General features: G+C 51.3%; 8 protein-coding genes across 8 annotated transcripts; 5 read left to right on the top strand and 3 right to left on the bottom strand.

The window, feature by feature from the left end:
• Positions 1–394: 394 nt before the first annotated feature.
• Positions 395–1,731, top strand: N7515_003636 (4-hydroxyphenylpyruvate dioxygenase family protein; the record flags this gene model as incomplete). The annotated part of the gene is made up of 3 exons (XM_056664380.1): positions 395–1,068; positions 1,126–1,290; positions 1,353–1,731. Coding segments are annotated over 3 exons (1,218 nt in total), but the record flags the coding sequence as incomplete, so codon positions are not given.
• Positions 1,732–2,506: 775 nt separating this feature from the next.
• On the top strand, positions 2,507–7,686 carry N7515_003635 (uncharacterized protein; the record flags this gene model as incomplete). The annotated part of the gene is made up of 14 exons (XM_056664379.1): positions 2,507–2,728; positions 2,808–3,345; positions 3,416–3,636; positions 3,716–3,995; positions 4,076–4,309; positions 4,381–5,102; positions 5,154–5,316; positions 5,368–5,724; positions 5,784–5,907; positions 5,965–6,087; positions 6,139–6,203; positions 6,266–6,884; positions 6,938–7,396; positions 7,470–7,686. The coding sequence occupies 14 exons, from the start codon at positions 2,507–2,509 to the stop codon at positions 7,684–7,686; spliced, it is 4,344 nt and encodes a 1,447-aa protein (XP_056523436.1).
• A 446-nt stretch (positions 7,687–8,132) lies between these two features.
• N7515_003634 (Dabb family protein) lies at positions 8,133–8,585 on the top strand (the record flags this gene model as incomplete). The annotated part of the gene is made up of 2 exons (XM_056664378.1): positions 8,133–8,234; positions 8,373–8,585. The coding sequence occupies 2 exons, from the start codon at positions 8,133–8,135 to the stop codon at positions 8,583–8,585; spliced, it is 315 nt and encodes a 104-aa protein (XP_056523435.1).
• A 412-nt stretch (positions 8,586–8,997) lies between these two features.
• On the bottom strand, positions 8,998–11,974 carry N7515_003633 (putative GTPase activating protein (Gyp5); the record flags this gene model as incomplete). The annotated part of the gene is made up of 4 exons (XM_056664377.1): positions 8,998–9,060; positions 9,124–10,065; positions 10,121–11,842; positions 11,927–11,974. 4 exons carry the CDS (start codon positions 11,972–11,974, stop codon positions 8,998–9,000), a joined length of 2,775 nt encoding a protein of 924 aa, XP_056523434.1.
• Positions 11,975–12,442: 468 nt separating this feature from the next.
• N7515_003632 (Rab geranylgeranyltransferase BET4) lies at positions 12,443–13,667 on the bottom strand (the record flags this gene model as incomplete). The annotated part of the gene is made up of 4 exons (XM_056664376.1): positions 12,443–12,807; positions 12,862–13,444; positions 13,493–13,600; positions 13,659–13,667. The coding sequence occupies 4 exons, from the start codon at positions 13,665–13,667 to the stop codon at positions 12,443–12,445; spliced, it is 1,065 nt and encodes a 354-aa protein (XP_056523433.1).
• A 365-nt stretch (positions 13,668–14,032) lies between these two features.
• N7515_003631 (WD40 repeat domain-containing protein) lies at positions 14,033–16,768 on the top strand (the record flags this gene model as incomplete). Its single annotated transcript, XM_056664375.1, has 2 exons — positions 14,033–14,966; positions 15,138–16,768. The coding sequence occupies 2 exons, from the start codon at positions 14,033–14,035 to the stop codon at positions 16,766–16,768; spliced, it is 2,565 nt and encodes an 854-aa protein (XP_056523432.1).
• A 685-nt stretch (positions 16,769–17,453) lies between these two features.
• Positions 17,454–18,189, top strand: N7515_003630 (uncharacterized protein; the record flags this gene model as incomplete). Its single annotated transcript, XM_056664374.1, has 2 exons — positions 17,454–17,722; positions 17,937–18,189. The coding sequence occupies 2 exons, from the start codon at positions 17,454–17,456 to the stop codon at positions 18,187–18,189; spliced, it is 522 nt and encodes a 173-aa protein (XP_056523431.1).
• Positions 18,190–18,457: 268 nt separating this feature from the next.
• Positions 18,458–20,994, bottom strand: N7515_003629 (WD40 repeat domain-containing protein; the record flags this gene model as incomplete). Its single annotated transcript, XM_056664373.1, has 2 exons — positions 18,458–20,369; positions 20,429–20,994. The coding sequence occupies 2 exons, from the start codon at positions 20,992–20,994 to the stop codon at positions 18,458–18,460; spliced, it is 2,478 nt and encodes an 825-aa protein (XP_056523430.1).
• Between the last annotated feature and the right edge of the window lie 1,709 nt (positions 20,995–22,703).

Genomic DNA, 22,703 nt, shown 5'->3' with positions numbered 1-22,703 from the left:
CAAAGAAGGACTAAGCTCATTTAGCAGACAATCCATCAAACAGCCCGCACAGACAGCAGAGCGTCCAAAACTCGGGCAGTATGAAATAGCTTGTCTGCATTGATAGATGACTTCAGCATTGCCTCATATGCTTATCCAGATCGCCGTCGCTCTATCGATCCGATGCGGCTCCGGAATGTGACACCTCTGGGCAGGGATATGGCCTCCCTTCTTCCGACCTGCATTTTATCTTTCTTCCCGAACACCAGTCCAGCTGTCTTGCAAATCCCCCATAAATAACTGATCGCAACTCTAAGGTTGGAGCCAACGGCTGCCAGAGCTGCCAGATGGCTGACGTGCCTTTCCGCTCCCACCTGCATCCAGACCAGCGCGGCCACATTCGAAAACAACGATTATGACGGTCCGGCAAAACGAAGATATCTTCCCCGCGAAGCTGGGGCCCGAGTATGTGGGCTTTGATCATATCCAGTGGTACGTCGGCAATCCCAAACAAGCCGCTTCGTACTGGATCACTCGCATGGGCTTCCGTCTCATTGCATACCGCGGCCCGGAGACCGGCTCCTCCTACATTGTCAGCTACGTCGTTGCCAATGGCGGCGCTACGTTTGTGTTGACGGGGCCTGTGTGTGGACCGCCTTCCGACGGTTCAGAAGACGGGCTATTGCGCCAGGCTTCCGATCTTGAGCGGGTCACGCTCGCTCAGATCCATGAGCACCTGACTATCCATGGTGACGGTGTCAAGGATGTTGCCTTCCGGATCGCGGGTGACATTGAAGCCGTATGGAAGCGTGCTGTTGGTAATGGTGCCCGAGCTATCGCTGAGCCGCGGACTGTCGCAGTCGACGGGCATGGTCCACTCATCTCTGCTACTGTTGGGGCGTACGGGGATACAGTTCACTCTCTGGTGAACCGTGAGCGGTATTCAGCGGATGCACCTTTCTTGCCGGGGTATCGAGTCGTCGACAGTGAGGACCCGATTTCGCAGCTTCTATCACAAATTGACTTCCTCGAGATTGACCACTGCGTCGGGAATCAGCCGTGGGGAGGAGTGGACAGTATTGTCCAATAGTGAGTGGAATCTATAGCTTTTCTATTGGAGATAACCGCTCTAATGAATATGCTCAGTTATGAGGAATGTCTCGACTTTCATCGCTACTGGACCGTCGACGACAAAGACATGTGCAGCGAGTACTCGGCGATGCGATCCATCGTCGTCGCTTCGCCAAATGAAACCATCAAAATGCCCATGAATGAGCCAGCAACCGGCAAGAAGAAATCCCAGATCGAAGAGTACGTACCTGCTGCCCCAGTCCACCACTGATCATCAATTATCTAACCCTCGACTCTCCCAGATTCGTCGACTACTACCACGGCGCCGGGGTCCAGCACATCGCCTTCCGCACGCACGACATCATTGCCGCCGTAACTGGACTCAAAGCTCGCGGTGTTCAATTCCTCGATGTCCCGTCTGCATATTACGCCGATCTACGAAAGCGCCTGACGCAAGTCTCATGGACGCTTGGGGCCGACATAGACGTACTTGAGCAGCTGAATGTCTTGGTTGATTTCGACGAGCGCGGATATCTGCTTCAGATCTTCTCGAAGCATGTTGGGGATCGACCGACGGTGTTCATTGAGGTTATTCAACGGAATTCGTTTGATGGGTTTGGTGCAGGGAATTTCAAGAGTTTGTTTGAGGCATTTGAGAGGGAGCAGGCTTTACGTGGGAATTGGTGAGCGTGTTTGTGATGAAGCTCGTGGTGATTTAGTCCTACTTCGTGTTTGCATACAAGCGGATACCCTTCGATGGATCTATTCATCTCTTCCTATATGCACCTATATTCACGGTAGACAGGATAAAGTCTGCCCGGTGTGGCCTTCCTACCTACACAGTAGGCTGCCGCCGCTTGCATGACGGCGCTCAGGCTTAGGATCACTGAGTAGACATCAGTACGGGCTCAGACTGCTGGTTAGTTCTATTATCGACTCAACTTCGAGGAGGTCAACCAACTCGTCCTGTGCTAACTTCGCTATCGGAGAGAGCCGCAGTCTTCCGACCGCAGTAGTTCGACCGGGTCGGATCTATCATTGAGAGATTCTGGTCGTGGAACATGTAGACTTTCCAGTCAGTACCTTAAGCATATCTCGATGGCTTACTCCGTACATGCCGATCGCGTCGATCTGATTCTCTAACCACATAGTAATCCGCAAGCTAGCGTGTATGGGAGCTGCAGGGGTATGACCCCGGACCCCGGTTGGATGATAATCAGAGCCAATCATATCTCTAGTCGTGGGAAGCATCCTATTGGAGCCTTTCTGACCATCTCGACGGTGATAAGCCCGAGCCTGTTGCATTTCGGAGTCCGGTTAGGCTATTCCCATAACAGCCAGTCCCGCTGCAGTGTAACAATGTTCTGTCTCTCTGACTGATAAGAAAAAGGCTTAACTCATCGGCTTACTCTGTCTGACCGTTTGTTCCTTTCTTTCCCCTCATCATGCCGTGGAGATGGCCTCCAGCTCACTACCCTGTCTGGCTGCTGCCGATGCTGCATTCGGGCCCCGTGTTAGTGTTGCCTGTCGAACCTTTGACTTCACGGTTTACTTTGAGGATTTACTCTTCGCTTGCACGCCCGCTGCGCTATTCTTGCTGTGTTGTCCGGTTTCGCTATGGCTATTGTGGAAGGAGCCTCATCGCATTAAGCGATCAAAACTGCTTGGTTGGAAGCTGGTATGTTGCGTTTCATTTCGTTCTTCGGGGCTTCTTCATGGAGACGACTACCTAATGATGCTCATGTGCACGGCTCTAGGTTTCCTTGCTAGCGCTTTGGATCTGCCAGATCATCTTTCTTGTCGTGCGGAGGATTGGGCCCTCATCTCTCCACAGTAATGCATCGCTTGCTGCTGATGCCCTGGAGGTGGTCGCCATCGCGAGTGCTACGGTCTTGTCCTACATGCATCACTGTCACTCCATCAGACCATCGACGCTTCTCGCCCTGTACCTTTCGGCTAGATTGCTCTTCGCGATTGCCCGGGTGAGAACTCTGTGGCTTATTGGCTCTGCAACCAACGAAGCGATTGTTCTCACCTTGGGCTTGGTTTTCACCAGTTCTTCAATGATGCTGGAATCGCTGGGAAAAGAATCCTCCGTAATTTCAACAGCACTGAAGCCCGCCACACCCGAGCCCTTCAGTGGCTTCTGGAAACAGGCGAGCTTCGCGTGGCTGGCTGGGACCTTCCACCAGGGCTACTCGAGGGTGTTTTCCGTGCACGATTTACCTGGCCTAGACCCGCAGCTAAGCAGTAGAAATGTCGAGCAGAAGCTGCAGGCTGCCTGGTTGCACAAAGGTATGTATGACATTCGAAAGTGCCACATGTGAAAAGCCCAGATCTGATGTTAGATGCAACACACGACCAGAGGACAAACTGGCAAAGCATGCGCTACTCCGCTCCTGTTTGCATGCATACCGCACTTCATTCAACTCGGCTGTCATCCCACGCCTGTGTCTGTCCGGCTTCACTTTCTGCCAACCATTCCTTGTCAATGCAGCAGTTTCCTGGGTTGGAGATACAAATGCGCCCATGGCCCCCGGCAAGGCTCTGATTGGGGCATTTGCAATTGTGTACTGCGGAAGAGCCGTACGTCGAATTCATTTACCCTCCTCTTCACATTGAAATAGATCAGCGGCTAACAGTATCCGCTGAGGCATGAATATAGGCAAGCAATGCGCTTTATGGATACTTCACGTTTCGCTTCACAATCCGTCTCCGCGGTGGCTTGATCTCACTCATCCACGGGCAAACAGTCCAGACCCGAGCGGTGGATCTGGGCGGAAATACGGCCGTCACTCTGATGGGCACCGACGTGGAGCGGATCGCAGGTGGGTTTCGATTGATCCACGAGATGTGGGCCAGCTTGATTGAAATCGGCGTCGCGATTTACCTGCTCGAGAGACAGGTCGGGGTGGCCTGCATTGTCCCTGCCCTGATTGTTCTTGGTATGTACTTTACCTTTCGCCATTACATGAGGGGATGTCAGGCTGTGTGTTATGACCCGGATTCTGACGCTTGCTGGCAGTCTTTGTCGGTGCTACCTTGAAGCTCTCCGCAGCTAGCAGCATCTCACAGCGCGCTTGGGTCGAGAAAGTCGAGGACAGACTCCGGATAACCTCATTCTCTCTGGAGCGGATCAAAGAGGTCAAGATGTTGGGTTTGTCAGAAAAGATTTCGTCCCTAATTCGGGGTCTTCGGGAAGCCGAGATCGCAGCATCGGCGGTGTTTCGCAAGCTGCTCATTGTGCGCGTTGTTCTCTGTTAGTCGTCCGAGTCCAGTCCGTCCGATACTACGTAGAATGTTGAACTAATCAGATATCCTACCATGCAGCCAATGCGCCGACAAATCTAGCTCCCATGGCGACTTTCGTGGTATACGCCATTATTGCCCTTGTACGGGATGATCAATCGATTCTTGCGGCCAGAGCCTTTACTGCGATGTCCCTCATTAGCCTGGTGACGACACCAGTATTGACTTTCATTCAGGCCCTGCCCGCGGTTATACAGTGTTTGGGATGCTTTGATAGAATCCAGGAATATTGCACCGAGACGCAAGATTCTCAAGATACCGATTCATCGTCTCCGGGAGCTGATGGTGATCAATCAATGGCTTTGGGGCGGATTGCCGATTCGTCCAAGCGAGGTGTCATACAGGAACTCAAGGGCCACAGTTTTGGATGGGACCGAGCTGCACCCGCGGTGCTGCACGATATTAGCCTTCAGATCCCTCAAGCTGCAATCACTATGGTTGTTGGGCCTATTGGAAGCGGAAAGTCTACCTTGATAGGCAGCATTCTCGGGGAAACTATTTCTTTCGGGCCTTCTTATGAGGGGAGTCGATCTGGTGTTGCATACTGTGCTCAAGAGTCATGGCTTCGGAGCCAGAGCATCCGCCAGAACATTCTCGGCGAGTCTCCAATGGATCGGGAGTGGTATCAAACGGTCGTATTTGCTTGCGGGCTGGAGAAAGACCTCGCGAAACTTCCTCGTGGTGACCGGACGTCCGTGACTGGCAATGGAACCACCGTAAGCGGCGGACAGAAACAACGCATTGTAAGTGACGGTGCCTCAACCTATGTCGGGCTCACTGATTGTATATAATAGGCATTGGCTAGAGCTGTCTACTCTCGTCATAAGATTGTGCTGCTGGATGATGTGCTCAGCGGTATTGATGCTACGACTGTGGGACACGTTACCAGTCAGCTGTTTGGCCCTGGAGGACTCCTACGCAAGATGCAGACAACGGTTGTGTTTGCCACCCATTCGAGTATGCTGCACCTCCGAGATGTCAGCGAGTCTTGTATTGATTAGTCGATAGGGCTCCTTCTCCAATACGCCGATAATATCGTTGTCCTTGCTCATGGCCGCATTGTGGAAACTGGCACTCTGCAGAATCTGAAAATCGGAAACGCCTATGTTCAGGACATGAACGATGCTTTACCAGCCTCTTCTACAATAGATGTGCAACAGGAGACGAAGAACGTGTCTCCGTTCCCGCATGATGACGACGATACTGACGAAGCCGAGTCACACAGTGAAAACCCAGGCGAGAGTTTGAGTCGTCAACAGGGTGATCTATCCATTTACGCCTACTATGCTTCTGCCTCGGGACGGATTACTGTCGTGCTATGTGTGGCGTGTGCGCTAATCTGGGCCTTTTGCGGCGAGTTTGCAAGTGAGTTTGACCCTGATAACGCTGCTCGACGGCCCTGGTACCTGACTAACGACGAAAAGCTGTCTGGCTTGATATCTGGACATCAGCCAATGAAGAGCATCCCAACTCACGGATTGGTATGTACCTGGGGGTATATGTCTTCCTGGGAATTGCCAGTATTGTCTTCATGACTGCTGTCTCGTGGTAGGAGTTCACCCAGGCGTCAAATACTTCTATTTTCATAAACTAACCATCGTGGAGGCTCCTTATGATCAATATCGTATCATCCTCTGCGCTAAACTTGCACGAGAAAGTGCTCAGCAGTACATTCCGGGCACCAATCCATTTTTTCCACCAGGTGGATATTGGCAGCATCACGAATCGGTAAAGAGCCCTCTCCTAACTCTGCGGTGCGGGCGCTGACTATGATAATAGATTCAGCCAAGATATGGACCTTATTGATATGAGCCTACCTATTGAAGTCTTCAACGTAATTGCTTGTGAGTCTACATGAACATAGAACCTGGAGTACCGGCCAGACTAACGCTGATGCTAATGCTAGGGGGCTGCACATGTCTCCTGAAACTAATTATCCTGTGCGTATTCGCCAAATACCTATCCGTTGTCGTCCCCTTCGCAGCCGCGGTGGTGTATTTCACGCAAAAGTTCTACCTCCGGACATCGCGCCAACTGCGATTCCTCGATATTGAAGCCAAGGCGCCGTTATACACTCACTTCCTGGAACTCGTTAGAGGAGCAGCAACTGTTCGCGCGTTCGGTTGGGAGCGGAGCTTTGACGAGACCTGTCTTTCTCTTCTTGATGTCTCGCAACGTCCAGTGTACTTGCTCTACTGTGTACAGCAGTGCCTGGGGTTCTTTTTGGATATGCTTGTCTCCGTTTTGGCGGTGACACTTATCGCGACGGTGGTATTCCTGCGCGATAAATTCGACCCCGGTGATGTCGGTGTTGCTTTGGTTATGGTTATGACCTTCAACAATACGTTGATGCAGCTCGTCAAGGACTGGACCAATATGGAGACCTCCATTGGTGCCGTGTCTCGCGTGAAGGGGTATTCGAGCACAACGGATAGGGAGGAAGACACAGACAATATGCCGTTGCTGCCAATTGACTGGCCGGCTGCTGGGGGACTCGAAATGTCTGGTGTCGTAGTTCGCCACGCGTGAGTCTAGCTTGGCCGAAAACCATGATGATCTCAACTAACGCCATAAAAAGCTCTGCATCCGATCCGGTCTTAAAAGGCATCTCGCTGGCAATCAAGCCCGGCGAGAATATCGCAATATGTGGGCCATCTGGCAGCGGAAAGACATCCCTTATCCTTGCGCTGCTGGGGATGGTCGAAGTACAGCAGGGTGCAATCACAATTGACGGGATCAATATCCTGGAACATTCGCACGCTGAAGTCCGCAGGAGATTGAACGTCGTGACACAGGACTCGTTCCTGATTGACGGCAATGTCCGCTTCAGCATTGATCCATTACAGACATCATCCGACCAGAAGATTATCAGCGCATTACAGAGCCTTGGCTTGTGGGATGGTATCAAGCAGGAGGGCGGCCTGGATGGAAAAATGAAACCGAACGCATGGTCGCAGGGCCAGAGACAGCTCCTCTGTCTCGCTAGAGCAATGGTGCAAGAGGGGAAGTTGCTGATACTTGACGAGGCAATGAGCAGGTACGTTGTCCACCTCACATGCCATGCCCAAATTGCGTACAGATACAGGATTGCTGACCTAGCTTTCCGCTAGTGTCGATGATGAGACTGAAGACATTATGCAAGCGACGATTGACAGTCACTTCGCATCCCATACAGTCCTCGCGGTCATGCACCGTCTTAGACATATTCATTGTTACGACCGCGTTGCCCTTCTCGATAACGGGGTTGTGGTCGAGTTCGATTCTCCTGCTGCACTACTTGCTAAACAGTCTCGGTTCAAGGAACTTTACGAGAGTGGAAATATGTGATTCTGTCAAGCTGTCTATAATCATAGTCACCACTTCTTCTTACACAGTATGTGTACACAGTAAACATTGTAACGCATCCCATTCCGCCCTACCCCAAATTCCCCGCGCGGAACTCCCCCGTTCTCATCCCCCCAAATTCCGCTCTCATGCATGATGATGCATCCCCAATGGAGAAAACACCTCTATGCAGTAATTCATAGCGATCAATACAGAGACTTCAACCGGAAGTAAAAAAGACAATGTACTCCCCTTCTACCCAGTGAGTACCCCCTATATGCCATAACTACGGAGTACACATGGAGAAAATAACTTACCAATCAAAGATTCCCCACCTAATTCCCCACCGAGCTATCCCGACATAACCGACCATAGTAGTGACCCGTAGATTTAAACTCAGCTCTCCCCACAAATCCAACAAACCATTCCCCTTCGAACTCCCTTCCAAAATGGCACCTATCGAGCGCATCACCCTCTTCAAGATCCCCAACGAGGCAGATCGGGACCGCGTACTGGAGGCATACAAGGTTCTCGCGAAGACAGCTACCAAGGTACGTTGAACCTGCATCAACTTTCAATTCGCCACTGCTGCCTGTGTGTACCGAGTACATATGGGAATGCCCCCATTCAGAGCAGAGGGAATCATCGGAACGAACACATACTAAAACGGGATATCCGGAACTGTCTAGGACGGAAAGCCATATATTGTCTCTGCGTCTGTCGGTGCAACGATCCCAGATCCGCGGAATAAGGGGTACAATATCTCTGTGAAGACGACGTTTGCGTCGATGGAGGATATGAAATACTATGATACGGAGTGCGAGGCGCATAATGCGTTGAAGGCTGTTGCGGGGCCGGTTAAGGAGGATGTTTTGACGACGTTCTATGAGAATATCTTGTAAAATAAGACTGGGAATATTGGATGTTGAATGATGTACATTGCATACGTCTGATAGTGCCCTGCCCGAGGATCGGAGGTAGACATACACTAAAGCAAAAAGATATAATTCACACAGCGACAGCGATCAAACATGATGCCGCTCCAAGTGGCATGCTGGGGTTTGGGGAAAGGGATCAAATAGGGTAGGGGTAGGGTCATAAGGGTTGCGCAGGTCATAACATTGGCTCGTAAGGAGAAGCACGCAGGTACGAGAAGGGGATCGAGGAGAAAAGCAATGTGATTCGGCCCGGAATGTGCAGCATAGGGCGTGATCGCAGATCCTCGCTGTCATATCTGCGTATTGCAAATATACAGACCCTGATAACTGCTATCCGGGGAGGGGAGGAGAGGAGTAACGACAAGTAGGGTGGTATTCAGTCCAGGGCACGACGAAGGTCGCTCCATTTCTGGCGGAGGTTTTCGTGGTTCTCGGAGATCTGTGTTGTGCATATGTTAGTCCTCGATGTTCTTGATTTAGACGGTAAATGTGGATATCTCACCTCTGCCCACTTCATCTTCGTGGCAACCAACTCCTTCTCCATCTCCGTCATTGACTCCTCCATTGCACGGTTCTCATTTTGCACTTCGATGTTCCGCTTCATGATTCGTTCCATCTCTAGGCGGAGCTTCTCCTCCACCTCGGCTGGCTGTTTGTCGACCACATTCTTAAGTTCAGCCACCTGGAGAGTTAGTGCATCGTTGAGGTCGCGCAGCTCCTCATTTTCGACCTTGACATGCACCAATTCAGAGGCCAGCTGCACATGCTCCTTGTCCGAGGCTTCGGCACGTTCCTCCAGCAGGCGGACACGCGCTCCCTGCGTGCTCACGGTGTGCCGTAAGTGTTCGAGCTCGAGTTCGCGCTCCTTCTCTGTTCGAGACTTCTCCTCCCACTCAGTTGTGTAGGTGGCAAGCATCTCGGGGGTTAGAGGAATGGCGCAGGCGTCCTGCACCAGGATGTCGGATCGATAGATTTCCTTATCGGCAGCACCGGAGCTTCCGAAGAAGCCTGACTCCAGGATCGACGAGGTGGACGGTTGCTTATCAATATAGGCGTCGAACAAGCGTTCTTTCAGGAATGTAGTAAGTGCGCTCATATCTTTCATCCCGAGGAGCGTCTCTGCATTCCGGCGCATAATAGCAACACCGAATTTAAGGATAGTGGTCTCCAATCCCTCTTCGAAAATCAAGTCGTAGATTCGAAGCACTAGTTGTAGCGGGAAACGGTAGGCGAATAACGTCAAGAACCACTGGGTGGCGTAGAGCTGAGGAGGGACGCCACGGCGGCGAAGATGGCAATAAAGAGCAGGTTCTAGATCTTCCAACAGCCGCTCGAATTGGTACAGGCTTCGGTGGAGGCCAGGCATATCCTGGATGAACATATCCCGCAGGGAGTACTTGTTCATCAGCTTGACCAGCATGGCGAAAGCATCGACCTCATCCATCTGCATATACTGTCAACAAAAGGACCTCGATTGGCTCAACCGGAAATCTACTCACATTGAACAACAACGGCATGGCAATGAAATTCATTCCCTGTGCGTATCCAACTCCCGTATCGTACAATGCATATGCCTTGCACAGCCCAAAGAGACCTTCTTGGCTACCCTGGGAGACAAAGTATTTTGCGTAGCTAGTGCGAGCCCCCAGATCTCGCCTGATAGCCTTCTCCAGTTTCTGTAGTGCGGCCGCATCAGTCTTCAATTTCTTGGCACGGTCGGCTTCGTTGAAGGTCTGTTCCTTGGCCAACTTATCGACATCCCCCTCTTGGGACGGGCTAGGTGTAGCGCTGCTAGACCCAGAGCCGGATCCCGAGTGGTGCGAGCGAACGGAGGAACGTGAAGACATAGGTTCAGTGCCATTGACCCGTCCCTCTTTGTCTTGTGATGTGCCACGCGCCACAAGCTCTCGGTAGATGTCCTCCATCTCAGCAGTTTGAGAATCCGCCAAAATCTGCCAAATGACACCCCGAATCGTCTGAGGGATGCCTCGTTTGATGGCAGCGTTCAGTTCTTCTGAGCCCGCCAAGGCCTGGGGTCCATTGTTCACGAGCTGCTGCCACAACTCCCAATCTACTGGGGTGGAAGCATCAGCCACAGAGCCAGATCTTCTGGGAGCAACATTCGTAGGCGAGGTTGCTCCTGTGGCTGCCAAGATGCCACCTTCCCCTTCCTCTGGAATGATAGGGGGACTAGCCCCAGAGTGGTTAATGCTAGCCTGACCCGATCGTACACTCGTCTGATCAAGCTCGGGTGCCTGGCTCTCCTCGCGCAAGCGCAGCATCTTAAATTGGTCCTTCAAACTGTTCCGTCTCGGTTTCTTGGAACCGACGCTCGAAACGTCGTCGCCATCACGAGCGGCCTGTTCTAGGTTGCTGGCAAGGGTGGATACGGAGGTGGCAGTATTGCGTCGGCTGGATTGAGGCGTAGATTTGGCGTCCTTAATCGTTGAGCTAGAGCTTCGAGAGAACCATCCAAATGGACCGCTGGGCTTTCGTGTAGGGGGCGGTGGGGGAACAGGGGGTGGATTCTTGTTCACTGGAGGGGCACCCCAAGGCAGCGAGGGCAAGCTGCCCGACAACCCCATCAACCCAGCGCTGGCAGGTGTGGTTGCGTCGTCTTTGGGAGGCAGAGGAGGCGCCTCCATCTTATCCCTTGGGCTTCGTGGCTTATCCGACTGCTCGTCTTCTTTCATCAAGTTCACCTCGTCGAGTTGGTCGAGCGATCCTGTAGATAACCGGTGCGATGTGAGTAGAGGCGACTTCTGCAGTGGGCTCTGACCGCGATCCTGCTCGGGCTTGTCTACCTCCTCTGTCTGTGTAACCTCAGACCCGTGCTCCGGCTTATCGCCGTTTGTGGGCTTGTCGGTCGCATCGTTTACCTCGTCGCTCGTTTCGTAGGTGGTCTCATAGGTGGTCTCATCGTTGGTATCAACGCCGTCATCCTTTGTCTTCCCCTTCTTTTTGTTTTTCTTCTTTTTATTCTTCTTGTCGTTGTTCCCATTTTGCCCCTCGCCATCCTTGTCCTGCTCCTCAGCGGTGGCGGTCATCTGTTCGTCCTGCGATACAGAAGGCAACGGAGGCTTCTCTGTCATGTCCGGAGAGGGATGTGAGCCGATTGGAGGGCTATCAGTCAACGATCGGGTGGAAGTAGATTGAGGGATGGCGACGTTCAAAGTGTTCTCCTGGATTTCGGCTATCTCGAGGGCATCGTCGAAAGTATCCTATTTAGCCAGGCATTTAGTTCAGTCCCAATACCAGTAAAGGCCAGAATAATGGCCTGGGAGATATCCAGTTTGACCACTTACCCCTTCGTGTTCAGGGCGTTGATTCGTATGTATCGACATGTCGGCCATAGCTGTAGATGGTGACCTCACAATCAGAAGACACAACGCTCCATAGAACGAGAGCAAATGCTCAAACAGAAGAGATCAGAGGGAATGGGATCTCGCAGGGCATGAAAGAATGAGGAAGGGATTTGGGGCGAACGTTTCAAATGACCGATTCGATTGCCCCAGGTACCCTTGGCGCTGATTGGTGCCCCAACAATATGCGGATCCGACCTGTCGATCACAGGGGAATGCGCGTGCATACAACATGTGCTATGGACTTCAGTGCATTTTTATACGTTAATATACTTTGATGAGAATGCATTTCTGGTATTTCACTAACTCACTAATTCACTTATACCTAAGGGCGAGAATTTAATGTCTTATGGAGTTCGCTAGTTGTGCACGGTATCGTGAACTAGAAAGGGGCCGAGGCCAGGGAGTTTGTAAACAAACACAGTCATGCATGTTCGGTGATAGCTCCAAGGCTAATTTTCACAGGGTCTTTTCAAAATCAAGCCATCGTTCTCGTCGCAGTGGATCCAGCTTCTTTAATTCTGAAAGCCAGCTCAGAATCTGCTCTCGATCCTCAGAAGATAAGCTGCCCTCCACCTTGGAAGCAAGTAGAGTACACTCGATCAATGCCTGGTAGATATATTTGCAGTCTTCTGCCCCATCCATCATGTCTTTAATCTCTTCGATCTCATTTCTGATGTATTCCAACCGGTCGGATGAGCTCAAATTGGGAGCCATAGTCCGTTCAGCCATGGACGGGTCAAACACACTCATCAAATTTTGGTGATAGAACCAAAGAGACTGGTCATATGGATCAATGAAAGCCTGATGAATGAGCGATAGTTCTATGGGGCCAATTAGTATTATAGGAAAACATCAATAAGGCAGAATAGACCAACCCTCATCTAACATTCTTTTCCGGTCGTCATCACTGGCAGATTGCTCATCTAGTAACGATTGGATGAGCTTCGTCCGGTAGTGCCACGCGGAGAAGTTTGATAGGTTGGCGCCGATCATCTTCTTTGCATATTCGAACTCCTTCTGCGTCATGCTTGTTGCTTCTTCCGCGGTGCCAAGCTCCTTCAATGTCTCAACCACGAAGCGCCGGTAACCCCACCCGTGGAAATTCCGGCTATCCAGAGTCAACATCTTGCCCACAAGAGCAAGTTCTTGCTGCCACATTTGTCGGGCCTCGGAAGTGGGTAATAGACGACGAGCCTCATCCAGCAGCCATAGACGATAGTTCCAAATCCAGTAACATTTGGGGAAGCTCTTGAGAAGGGGAATCAAGAATTGTAAATCAGTTATGATTAATTGTGCGATTGAACTGGCAGCAGTCTCATCGCCTGAATCTCCTGCTTGGGAGAACTGATACTGCAATACCTGCCGGCGGTAGTTCCATACTGTGTAGTATTCTGGATTGCTAGACAGCAACTCCGAGATCTTCTTCAAGGTCTCGGTTGTGTAGTCATGTCCAGCAATCTATCCCATGTCAGTTTCTGTCTGATCATATGTATATAGTATGCCAACCTTTTCAGATACTAAACGCTCGAGGTCCTTGTAGTTTTCTATCTTCTGCAACTCCTGCTGTCTTGCTTCGGCGGACTTCTCAACTGGTTTGTATCGGGGCACACCGTGCTATTGCAATAATTAGCCCGGAGCGAGATAACCATGGTCAGCGAAGTATTTATCTCACAGTAGGCATTTTTAATCAGTCTGACAGTCTCTTGTGACACGCAATGAGCAACAAGTGTTAGGTCCCGACGTGGTGATCATATGCCACAGTTGGATCTAAGGTAAAAGCATACATTGTGGCCTAAGGCTGCCATTATCGTGTTACGTAAACTTCCCCCCCCCCGGCGGCGCCCGCCACCTGCCAACTGGCCTGTAATCCACCCATTGAATATACTATCACGTGACTTTTATACTCTTTCTACTTTCGTCAAGAGCTTTTACTTCCTCACCTCTCTCATCTCGCCACAATGTCGTGGAGAAGAGGCCTTCCCATACGTTCTTTCTTTTACTCTTAGGCTATTACGTCTTACAGCTTATCGACCTGCATCCAGCACAATGGTAGATATGCAACGCCACTCCTTCGAGGAAGCCCCTCCAACCGGCAATCGCAAACATGCATGGGAATCACATTCTCGATCTCAATCTTCGGAGGAACGCAGACCTGTTCTACTTACTGAGTTTGCAACCATCAGTTTGCCATTCTTTGAAACAACCACAACTTCTCAATCATCATTGTCAGACGAGCCTGGAGTCCAGGATACTCTGACACCCGCCCCTCATTGTAAGGAAAATCGGACTCTGCAACCCCAGCGAGGTCGTAAAAGGGTGAGGAGAGCTACAAGTCCAGTGGGCTTGAGGAGCTCCTTCCGAAGCCCGATCTCGCCTGATAGATTCATCCCAAAGCGTGACTTCGAACCAACATCGACCGCATTTCATATCACCAAACATCCGCAGCGTCTTTCACCTCAAGAGAAATCTCTTCGACGACTTCCTCCTGGTGATGATCCATTCCTACCCACAACCCCAAGTAGGGGTCTCACTGTCGGACCGCAACAGCCAATTCGACTCCGGCAGATTCCACATCATCGGCCTCGTCAAATCACTGAGCTCATCATTGCGGGAAGCCACTCTGCACATGGGTCATTGAGACAAGTCAGCTCCGGTGCAGTGTGGAATGTGAGTGGGACATCTGCGGTCCTCGGAAGTTCTCCTGTCACGACTGCCAATGACCCTCGGATCACTTCGAGCAATAGATCACCTGCCCCGGTTTACGTTGCTCGCTTCTTACCAAAAAAGCCCAAGTACAGTGAAGATGAGATACACGAGTCGAGACTTGCGCTTGCTTTGGGAATTGACCCGACGACCAGACAGTTAGAGACTTGTCTACGGTATTTGCATGCTCCTACCAATCCAGCTTCTCCAGATTATGCGCATTTCTCCCCGTTTTTCTTGAAGGAAAGTGACTGGAAAACTGACTGGAAGGATTGTTGTAAGTACCGTACCATATTTCGCTGACGTCCACCTGTCGGGACAAACAACTATGTACAGGTACAATATACATGACATATATTCCAATCTTACTTGTGGAAAAGGGAATTGTGAGGATGGCGGTGTCCGCAGTTTTCCCCGGGGCACCAGCTGACCTGCCTTCTTCTCCCAGTGTCCACATCACTTCCCAAAAAGGAGGTCGTTCCCGCGAACCCTTTCCGAATCCTTGATGCGCCCTTCCTTCGAGACGACTTTTACTGCAGCACGCTTGCCTACTCGACAACATCTGGAATTCTGGCAGTCGGCTTGGGCCATAAAGTCTACCTTTGGTCAGAAGGTCGTGGGCTGAGTTCTCCCCCATTTCCGCGTTTGCGCCGGTCGAACTATGTGACCTCTCTCGCGTTCTCGTCAGAGAATGGTGAGAGAAGCATTCTTGCAGTGACACGTCGGTCTGGTCAACTGACTCTGTGGAGCACCTTCGAGAAACATGTGCGCTATGAGATCAGCCATCCGTGCACCCTCACATCCGTGGCATTCAAGCCGACAACCTCACGGAGACCTTCAGAACGGTTTGGATACTTCGATGTAGATGTGGAGGAACTCGTTGTCGGTGACGAGCTTGGAAATATCTGGTACTATTCAGTCGAGTGGACCAATGAAGAAGACCAGGCCAAGTGGAAATGGAATGGGTCCATGACGCTTATTGCAAAAATCTGTGCACACACTCAACAAATATGTGGACTGGCTTGGTCCCCAGATGAGAAATATCTTGCTTCAGGCGGAAATGACAATGCCTGTCTTCTCTTTGACCTGGCCGAAGTTATCCCGCGACGTTCGGATTCCAGAGTCTCATCCGTTCCGTCCCCAGACACCCCCAGCAGCTACAGCCTTGGGGCCTTCCCATACTTTGCCTTGGGTTCTGCAACAAGACGGATGTTCAGTAGGCGACCCGCTCTAAACCATATTATCCCATCATGGGTTACTCCCGCGATCAAGCCGTCGTCTACAACCCAAGTTATGAACCACGCAGGCACTCTCATTGCCGGTGACGGACGAACGATTCTAGTTCCATTCGACAGTCACAAGCATCGTTTGGTGCACTCGGCTGCAGTCAAAGCAATTGCGTTTGCACCTTGGCAACCATCACTGCTCGCAACCGGAGGAGGTACCAATGACCGAGCCATACACTTTTACCACACTCGCAGCGGAGCCTGCCTCGCGACCATCAATGTATTTGCCCAGGTGACCAGTCTGATCTGGAGTGAGACTCAACGCGAAATTGTGGCTACATTTGGCTATGCACAGCCAGAGCACCCATTCCGAATTGCCGTCTTTGCCTGGCCCAGCTGCGCACAGGTCGCGGCTATCCCCTGGGGTCCCTATGGAAGCAGCTGGGATGGGTCCGGAATTCAACCTGGCTTTGACTGTGGTAGAGCACTGTGGGCAGTCAGGTATCCAGGAAAGCTTCCCAAGTCCTTCGGTGTACCTTTTGGCAGTCAATCGTCTTCGCGCATTGGCTCACCAGGTTATGCTCAGTCTTCCGAACAAAGAGGCTCAACAGGGAGGCGCAAGTCTGGACCTCGTACCGTTACGCCCAAGGAGAAAGAAGGTGGGATGTGGTGCGCCCGGACAAAGGAGGAGGGATGCATTATCGTTGCGTCTAGCGATCAAAGTATCAAGTTCCACGAAGTCTGGGGTGGGAGAAAGACCAGCATGAGCCCTGGCTGTGGACTTTTTGGCGGAAGTGACATCCTGGAGGGCCTGGAGGGTATCGAGAAGTCTAGTGGAGAAGTCATTCGTTAGCCTTTGGCTGTTTGGTAAATTTTCTCTCTTTCCTGGTCTGGGGATCACTATCATTAGCAGCGTGTATATTCTTAGGGTTCCAGTGCTGCAAAGGGAGAACTCGGACAGGTTCTCTATCTTTCTTTAACGAATCAATTGATGTGCTTTTGTTTTATACACCAGACAAACTCTTTGGAACATGTCCTCTAGCTAGTCTCCAAGAAACACGCAGAAAAAAAAAAGAAGAAATATGACCACGGCGAGACTCGAACTCGCAGTCTTTCCTTGGGACAGTGTTTACCCAATTATAGGAGAGGAACGCGTTACCATTACGCCACGAGGCCGGAGTGTATTTAATTTTTGCCGTTTTGTGATATCTGCACAGTCCATTACTATTCCTTCGGGCTATTCTGAGGATATCGATGCTATTCAGCCTATTCCCACATTCCAGCCCTGTCACAGTCTACATAACCCCAACCAATCTAGGTAGTACTCCGTACATCCATACATGCATTAGCCATACAATAAGCTGCTACTAGTGCTTATCGATCCCGCCCTCCGCTGTCAGCATAAACCTCATTTTGCTGAGCGAAGCGAAGCAAATTATAAATACCACCCTATCCATCTTACATCCCATCCTCCTTCCCACTTCCCCCTGTAATACCAACTACTGCGTATATCAGACCACATTCCCTTGAACCTACCCATGCATCTCCAACCTCTCCCCTCCACGCTCCTCAACAGCCAACCCCCAGGTCTCTCCCTCGGCTCCACCCTCAACGTGACCGTCCTCGGCGCACGCGACAATCGCTCCACGTTAGAATGCTGGGCTCTGTCGTCGGGTTTTGAAACCTCCAATACACCCGGCACCGCGGGGGCTGCGGCGCTGGATCTAGGTGGTGTTGGTCGGAACGCGTCGTATACGGTTTTACCAGCTGGTTTTGATGGGGGGTTGCATAATGCACCGGCTTTGCAGTGAGTTTTCTTGATTATCTTAATTGAATTCCTTTGGGCGGGTAACTGGTGTTGGTCTATGTTATGTTCTTTGCATGTTGTAGTTATGTGCTTGATATATCGAATACCGTGTAAAGGGGAGGCTTATGAACCCTTGGTGAGGCTGTATATGTTGTATCCGATGTACCTCATGTCTTCCGTGATTCTGATCGACTAAATTCTCTTTCTACATCAGATGGGTGGTCTACCTCTCTGGCCTGGCGCATATCACCCTGCCCAACTCGACGACCGAGGCTTGGATAGAAGGTGGCAAGAACGGTGCCATTCTGGCTCTTGATACGGCTGATGTCAGTGCCTTGGGTCACTTCACTACGTACCCCTCGCAGGAGTCGACGACAGCCTTGCTGATACCCCTCGGGGGGAAAGGGGTGCCTGATCATCAGGTGTTGCATGGGGGTCCATGTTCGGGGGAGGAGTTGTTGGTGTAGAGAGGAAGGATGGGATCGTTACGATCTGATATAGTAACAGACGCTGAGAGGAAGGACAAGGGAACCAAGATATAATCCAATTGACATTGAGAGACACGCAGAGGCGCTCAGTAGAGGGCACAAGATATCGAAAGCAAATGTTAAACACAAGAAAGAAAATGAAGTGCAGACCTCCCGGTCAGATGCATCGAAATAAAAAAATAGACATATGTTCTTTTATAGACCGTTACCCTTCTTCCTCTAATTCGTACAACTTCAAAGAGAGCGCTTATTTCTTGCCGCCCTTGCTCTTCTTGCTGGAAGCCTTGCTCTTCTTTGGCGGGGGCGCCTGGGCGCCATCGTCGGACTCGTCGTCTTCCGTATCAGCGATGAAGTCAACCATCGAGCCATCGCTATCCTCATCTTCATCCTCATCCTCGTTCTCTTCGAGCGATTCTTCGGCGTCAGAAGAACCGACGGACTCAGCAGCCTCGATATCCAAGATAGGCTCTTCGTCGTCATCCTCATCGTCGCTTCCATCATCCTCGTCGTCTTCGGACTCGTCGACGCCATTCATCATTGACTCGTCCTCGTCATACGCCTGGTCGCGTATTGACTTCCGCGGCGTCTTGGCCTCGGTCTCACTGTCTTCGAGATCATCCTGGCCTTCGACGTAGATCACATTGTCCTCGTCCTCGCTATCCATACCCTCGTCACCGCCGCGGAGCGACTGGCGCAGTCCCAATTGCGCATCGAGCATATCGAGCTTGCCCTTGAGAAGCAGGAGAGATGGCAGGCTGGAAGACCGCTGATCCATGACCTTGTAGAGAGAAGCCATGCGCTTGAGAAGATCGGGGTGTCCAGCCAAGGCGCCGCCGTGGGCGACACAGGTCCACTGCACCCAGACGAGCAGGTGGCCGTAGCGGCCAGGCCGAGAGGCTAGGCGCTCAGCGAGTTTTTGGAGCAGAGTTGCGGCCAGTGAGGAGTCGAGACGCTGAATCGTAGTGCGGATGATGGAGGTGTCACCAGTGTGGAAACAGGACTCGAGCATACCGTTGTCGTTAGTCTTGAGCGACTGGGATAGAACAGTTGCAAGCGAGACGCCGGTGGGAATCTGTTGCACTGCAGCCTGGGGCTTGCCGGGGACCAATGAGCCCAGAAGAACGTCGTCATCAAGCTCGGCCTCAACATCGACTTCCTGGCCCGCGTTTGCGCGCATGAGTTCTCCGAATGATGGCTCTGCGCCCTCTTCCTCCTCGTTATCTTCCGCCTCGGAGTCGGAAGCGTTCTGCATCTCAATATCATCATTCACTGCGACCTGCTTGATGGGCTTGGTCTTCTTCTCGGTAGAAACCTTGGACTTCTTGTCTTCGTCATCGGAGTCCTCCTCGCTGCCAGAATCGGATTCCGCATCTGGTCGTGTATCCTCCATCTCCACATCATCATCGACCAAGTTACCCTGCTCGACGTTCATACCGGACTCGTCAACGCGGGTCTCGCCTGCGTTTCGGACTCCATTTGTCGTGACGGAAGAGAGTGCTGAGCCCGACTTGGTCTTTGTCACGGTCTTGATTCCAGCGAAGGAGAGCTCGTCGGTGTCCTCATCGAGGAACTTGACTTTTTCGAAGACGGGAATCACGCCACCCTCGGTGTATGCAACCACGAGGTTGGGGCCCTGGAATGAGATGTCGGCAACAGGAACGCAGGTGTTTGCGGACTTGGTGCTGGTGATTCTGAGGGTTGCGTTTGCTTTTTGGGTCATCTGTTTCCGACTGGCCTTCGCACTAGCAGAGGGCGCACTCTGCGGCTGAACGAACGGCTTTGTGAAGAGTTCGATACTGCCATCTGCAGTGATCGCAGCAAGAACTTGCTTCTCGGGAATGGCACCATCGGTCTGCAGTGCAATTGCGGAAACTTCCTGATCGGCGACAAGGTTGCGAACAAGCTTCTGGGTGGTGGCATCGAAAACGTTGACAAAGCGGTCACCATCGGAGGCAAGGAATGCACCGACGCCAGCGGACTCGGAAGAGGACGAAATGACGGTGTGAATCGGGTTGCGCATGGCAGGGAATTGAATAGGCTCATCAGCCTTCTCGGTATCTATTAAGTACGGGGTCTGGGATGCGCAGATCAGAGGAGGGTTCGAGGGAACGGGGCGGGAGAGAGCAGTGAACACTGAGGATGCGGGAAGGTGGATTGTCCTGGGAACACATCGTTAGTCCGAGTGCTTGCGATATACCAGGGGAATATCCAAACGTACTTAATGCTTTGTCCAGTGCGCAAGTCCCACTGGACGAGCTTGTTGTCACCGCCAATGCTCCAGGCCTCCTGGGCGGGCCGATCGACCGTGAACTTGAAGTCCTTGATACCCTTCTCGTGTGCGCCGGTCAAGGTGCCGACCACCTTATCTTCGGATGGCGAGTACATGCGGATATCCGATGTGTTTGTGCCGAACGCGACCACTATATCACCCTGGTCCAAGCCATCAACAGCGCCGTTGACATCGGAACCACGCTTGCGCTTCTTTTTCGACGGGTCACGACCCTTACCCGAGCCACCGTAGTATCCCCAGTCCAAAGAGGTCACTGTTTCCTTCGGTCCCAGGGTGTGCTCACATTGTAGGCGTCCTGTCTGTGTATCGTGAATTCGAATGTGCTGGCCATCGAGGCCTTGGATGACGGACGCAAACAGGGCCAATTGGTACTCCGACGGGGAGAATGCAGAGCGCAAAATGGACGACTTGGTGCCGGCATAAGTCAGCCCAGATGCCGGCGAGGCAGCGGCCGAAGTGACCTTGGTGGATGGGCGAGTCGTCTTCTTTCCCATCTTGACTATAACTTTTTTCCTGGCCTGGTTTTTCTCGCAGTCGAGGGTTGTGTTGGTGTAGAGGTGAGTATCAGTAGAGTGAGCCTAATTAGAGACAGTAAGGATTCCGATATGGCTCTTTTAATCTCCACCCCTAAGAAAACAAATGGGGGCAATGGGCTGGTGGTCTCGCAGTTGATCGGACAGGAAAAAAAAGTTCTGTAGAGCCTTGACGGTCTAGTCCTAAAAGGGCTTAGCTTGTCAACTGTCCTTATCTAATCATATCGTCCCGTCCCGCCCGGCTTCAGTTGGACGATAGAATGATAGGTGAGGTGAGTCTTCGAACCTTTCTGTTCAATTTTGTCGGTTTCTCTGATTCAATGGCATTCACTTGGTACTCTTACTGTAAGCCTGCAGTTCTAGTTGTGTATTCCATTTCCGCACGTTGATAGTTGTGAGCTGTCAAGACGTACCACAGCGATCTTGTGCCAAAATATATCACAGCCCGAAGATAAGTACTGCCAGTGACATATATTGACCGTGGATGCTTCTTGCTACCTATCAATATAGAACAACATTGGAGGTACAACCTAGTTATGCCTACGTAATTCTGATGCTTATCGCTTGGGTAGGTTCATTGCTTGGGTTAGGCTTACATTGTGCTCGAGATACCTAAATAATCCGTAGGCACCATCGACGATCGATGTACAGTGGACGACAGTACCGTGTATCCGTACACAGAGCCATCTAAAGCGTCAGGCACTAAAAGTATAGTTCCCTGCACTCGAAACATCATTGGGCGGACACTCGAGGCCAAAAGCACTTACCCGCGTCATGTGACATACGTACATCTGCCTAATCGGTAAGGGTCGAGGTGTATGTAGATATTGGCGATACAGACGGAAATTGGTATGAATCTTGGCATGATTTCGTACATCCTTTTTAGCCTATCCCCTCGAAATATCAAGCGTCTACCTGTAATATCCCAGCGTGTTCCTTGCGCTGGACATGTGATTGTTGTACTATCACGACAGTCACGTGCAAGTTCGAGTGGTGACGTGACACAATGGTTCACGATCTAACCGGATCCGGTCGGAACCCTAGGGCTCTGAGTCATCAGAGATAGCCGCGGCCTTCCAGGGCAGAACACGCTAGAAGGCCATGCGTCATGTACTGTGTATGAAAGGAGCAGACAAAACTAGTCAAAAAGAAATGGCTTGTGAAGTCTCTTTAATATACGACACGTAACCTAATTGAAAGCAAACTTGAATCAAAAGGATGTTCGAAGCTTGACAAGGAAAGAATACAAAAGAAGAAAAAAAAGCAAAAATAAAAAATGTCCATCAGGGATAACCAATTAACAAGGGGTAACGGTAGACAGAATGCGGACTAGTGTGGCTGGTGGAACTGGCCCCAGGAGAGTGCAAGACGGTCGTTTGTACTTAAAGGTTTCTGGCATCCCCCCCGAGCATTTTTCTGCTTCCGTCCTGGTTTCTCCTATTTTTATTCTCCTGACCGCCCTCATACAACCCCCCTCTCCTAACATCTTCCCCCATAACAAACGCGTCTCGCGTCGCGGTCACCTTTTTATCCGCTCACATCACTTTTTTCATTATTATTTATTTCCCCCCTCTTCATAATTCTTTCCCGTTCTATTTGTCCCGCCTCAGGCACTCAATCTATTCTGGGTACTCTTAGCTCACCCCATACCTACCGATCTCAAGTCATCT

This window comes from Penicillium bovifimosum, assembly GCF_028826915.1.
Source record: "Penicillium bovifimosum strain IBT 22155 chromosome Unknown utg000003l_segment0_segment0, whole genome shotgun sequence".
Classification (NCBI taxonomy): domain Eukaryota; kingdom Fungi; phylum Ascomycota; class Eurotiomycetes; order Eurotiales; family Aspergillaceae; genus Penicillium; species Penicillium bovifimosum.
The sequence above is the reverse complement of the archived record's forward strand: the minus strand, read 5'-3'. Positions and strand labels throughout refer to the sequence as shown.